This window comes from Electrophorus electricus, chromosome 19, assembly GCF_041902795.1.
Source record: "Electrophorus electricus isolate QZ-2024a chromosome 19, ASM4190279v1, whole genome shotgun sequence".
NCBI classification, from domain to species: Eukaryota; Metazoa; Chordata; class Actinopteri; order Gymnotiformes; family Gymnotidae; genus Electrophorus; species Electrophorus electricus.
Genome location: NC_137515.1, coordinates 19,442,389 through 19,446,220, shown reverse-complemented (window position 1 = coordinate 19,446,220; position 3,832 = coordinate 19,442,389). Strand labels below are relative to the sequence as shown.

The window sequence follows — 3,832 nt, the reverse complement described above, 5'->3', positions numbered from 1 at the left end:
GAACACTAGCGTAAACACAAGCGCGGGCGCAATTGAGAACGTCACAAAGCGAGACGCGGATACATACCGAGTACAAGACAGGCAACGTCGAGCAGAACGAAGGGAATGCCTCGGGTCTCGAACATCGTCGGTGATCCTCCGTGTGTCCGCGAGCTCCAGTTAAGGCAAGGCGCGTGGCCTTCAGCGAGAGCCGTCGGTCAACAAATTTGGAAATATTGACTAAATGAAGCGCCTGCGCGCGCGAGGACAGCACACACCACCTCGACTACGTAATGGCGACGGAACGTGAGCGAGAGCTGCGTGGCCGTTCCCTTCACGCGCGCCGACCATGTCAGAGCCGAAAACTAAACCGAGCGAAGCCGAGACCAGCCAGCGGCCTTACCGAACCGGGACTGCGCTGCGCACTGCGCACGGGGAAGCCAGGCGCCGCAGGGTGGAGCCTGACGGGTCACGCGGAAGCACTCGCCTGTCTACAGTTGCTCCTCCCACCCGCTAGTGGAGAACGGCCTAAAGACGGCTCCTGCATGTCTTTAGGAAATGTTTACGTGTCGTGTGTATTGTTTTAAAATGGATAGAAATTCGTGGCTACATGCATGTATGTTTGTATGTATGTATGCATGTATATATATGCCTTTCAGCCGGTGTCTCCAACGCTTAGTGAGGAGACTGCCTTTCTTATTCGGTTCAGGTATTCATGCCCGCTTAGATCCCCAAATGTAACTGTGGTTATAAAGCTCAAAGGGAGAGAATAACCTTATTCTGAGCCTTTGGAATAGCGCAGCAGTAAAAGGACCTCTTTTGGCGGGAGGGGTGTGGCCTGTTTCCTTGCTCGTTATTCCTTTGGTAAGCATTCCACCACTTGTTCATTGATTTCCTTCGTGATCTAAACCCGGCACGCAGACGCATAAGCCCTGTTCCCGCCTACCTCGCTGGAGGGATAAAAGGTTGGGGCAAAAAAGACAGAAATGAGCATTTGCATATCCATAAACACACGGTGTTTGGACGTTGTGTGTTAGTTTGCCAATGTTTGATGTCACCCTGTTTCACATATGCTCAAAAAGATAAACAAATAAATAATACAGATATATTCTTAACATGTATATGTGTGTTTACCATTAAGAATCTCAAATGTATGTCATCTCGAGTTCCCTTGATCCATGCAAATTTGGGTGCATGATGCAGTGACAAACACAAGAAAGTACCAAAGGGAAAAAAAAAAAACATGATTTTGTCTTATTATCTAATTTGCTATATTCATTTCGCTATATTTCTCAGATATTAACATTTTTCAGTGCAGCAGGCGGTAAAATCCAGAGTCTGAAACGCAATAGATAAACCTTGTTTTTAAAATAATAAATAAATAAATAAATAAATGATACGCTGCTTCCATCTAGTGGTGAAGATTGGCTAAGCAGTTGCTTAAACACGCTCAACTGGAGGGCTGTCAGCTCCCGCGTGGAGCCTACTGCCCTGTTCCAACGCACGTGTTCCGGTTCAGGTCAACAGAAGCGCTGCGAGGCCTCTCGGCTTGAGCTGCAAATCACCGCATTAGGCTATGATTTAAAACAAAGTTACAATGTTGCCTTTTATAACTATCATTTATTTAAAAATTGTCCATAATCTAGAATACTTTAAATACAGTAATAAAATAAGGTAATTAGTCTAAAATTTAATTTTATTAAATAAGCAAATAATCTTGGTCCAAACATTTGATAAGTAAAATTCTCATTATCATGTCACAATATTAGTTATACACAACAGTTCGATGTATTAAATAAAATCCAACAGGAAAAAAAACCGCATTCGTCTGATCTAGGAGTTAATCAAACAGCGGAGCTGTCACTATTGTTCTTGGCACATTTTCCGAGCTTCCGCTTCATTTGTGTGTGTCTTCGTGCTCAGCTGAAGGTACTGCAACAAAGTGCCCCTTTCGGGTGTGCTGGGCGGTTTATTTATGCCCTCGTTCTTTAAACGGGCTGTGCTCCACTTCAGTACAGCTCATGATAAGCCTCTTAAATTGGCCTCGTCATGTGGGCTTAAATATGAGATCTTAGTTACCCAATCAGTGAAAAAAAGATTCCTAAATTTCCTACGATTTGTGTTAATTTGGGAAGCTCATAAACATATCATATGCAATTCACCTTGATTCGAGTTGATTTCATAACACAAAGCGTCAAAAATCATATTTAAACACCAAAGTCCTCGCCTCTTACTGGGAAAACAGACTACACCGAAAACCGACCTCTAATGTTCCTATTAGTTATGGAACAGTTGTAGATGAACGTTCTTTTCATGGGCTTTAGCAAAAATAGGTGGCAGTAATATTTATTTAATTTGTTGTTTGTTTGATTTTTTTTCTTCTATGCAAAAACGGCATAAACCGTCTCAATAATTCCTGCCTGAGATAACATGTCAATTATGAAGTAGGCCTCATAGCAAAAGGAAAGGAAACAAACAAACGATTAAAATCGTAGTTCTGTGAACCACTCGTTAAACCTCTACATCAGGGATCTCGGTTACTGGCCGTTAAAGGTCTCCGTCAGCTCGTTAATTGATCTCTCCTGTCGCTCATAATCAACTAGAGCAGCCAGGATGGAGGAGGCGCTGGACTGAGCAACCTATCCAACCATCCGACCTTCTCTTTCACTCGCGTCTTTTTAAAACCTCATTGGCGGTTTTAATCCGTATAGAAAAACGCATCTGAGGATAGTAATAAAATATTTTACTACCCTGCGTTGTTATTTATTTACGGCTAATCGGGTATCTTTTCTATAGGCTACAGAAGGCCATACAGGCCTCAGGATAATTTCGTTTAAATCCTGTCGCAGCAGCGCCCCCCTGGGTGGACAAGTGTCGCAGGGTTGCAGCTAAACACCAGTTAACGGGCTTGTTCCGTGTGACATGTGAAAAGCTGCTGCTCCCAAACATTAACGCCCCGCTTCAGATTTTAAAAGAAAAATAAAACACGAAAAACGATCGTTCTTGCACAATCCATAAATCCTTAACTGTATCGATCATTGCGTTTCCTCCAAAGACCAATAGAGGGCACTCTAGTCGCGTTACAGGAGCTGACACATTCCTGTCTCCCGTTCCGACCTATTGTTGCGGTGCATTATGTGTTGCTGTGGCCCTGTAATAAATCCGTTAACACAGCATAATAACGCCATAAACCATGGAGGAGTCCCCGAAGACTTGGCCAGCTGGCCGCGCGCTTTTATCTGTTCACCATGTCAGTTTATAATGCCTCGTGCTGTTCTGGCGCGTCCGCTTATCTTGTGTGTGTGTGTGTGTGTGTGTGTTCCACTCTTCTAGGCCTACGCGTCTGTCTGTCTGTCTCTCTCTCTCTCTCTCTCTCTCTCTCTCTCTCTCTCTCTCTGACATCTTTACCCATTATTGTCCCTCAAGCCTTTTAGCGCCGCTGCGTTGCTTCTGTTTACGGAGGTGAGCCTCGATCTCGTGCCGGAAAAGCAGCATTCCCAGCTGTCCGTGAGAGGCCTCGTTCATCGCTTTGGACTGCATGCACATTTTGTACTGATCCGGGGGCAGCTCATCGGCGCAGCGTTTCTCGTGCCACAGGTGGAAGAGACCGCGTGAGGGTGCGCGCACCACGAGCAGGTTGCTGTGGAGGTATTTCCGGTACAGGTGTACGTCCTCGCCGCCCCACCCCTTAATGTCCACGTCAAACCCACCTGAGAGAATGAGACAGGACACAGCTTAATTAGCCAACAGTGTCGCGCACGCTTGTTTCTGGTGTGCTGTTACATTTGCTCTGTCCTGCCTGTACTTTCCTAAAGATGACAGCTTTTGTTTTTTGAGAGGTCAGACAGAGCTC

General features: G+C 45.2%; 1 protein-coding gene across 5 annotated transcripts in view; it reads right to left on the bottom strand.

Annotated features, from left to right (window-relative positions):
* Window positions 1–1,579: 1,579 nt before the first annotated feature.
* csgalnact1a (chondroitin sulfate N-acetylgalactosaminyltransferase 1a) overlaps window positions 1,580–3,832 on the bottom strand; it is a 32,492-nt gene continuing 30,239 nt past the window's right edge. For all 5 annotated transcript variants that reach the window (XM_081702067.1, XM_035535538.2, XM_035535537.2 and 2 more), the window contains one exon: window positions 1,580–3,689. In XM_081702067.1, the coding sequence (XP_081558193.1) occupies window positions 3,391–3,689 (299 nt within the window). In that variant the 3' untranslated portion in view covers window positions 1,580–3,390. The remainder of the gene's footprint in view (window positions 3,690–3,832) is intronic.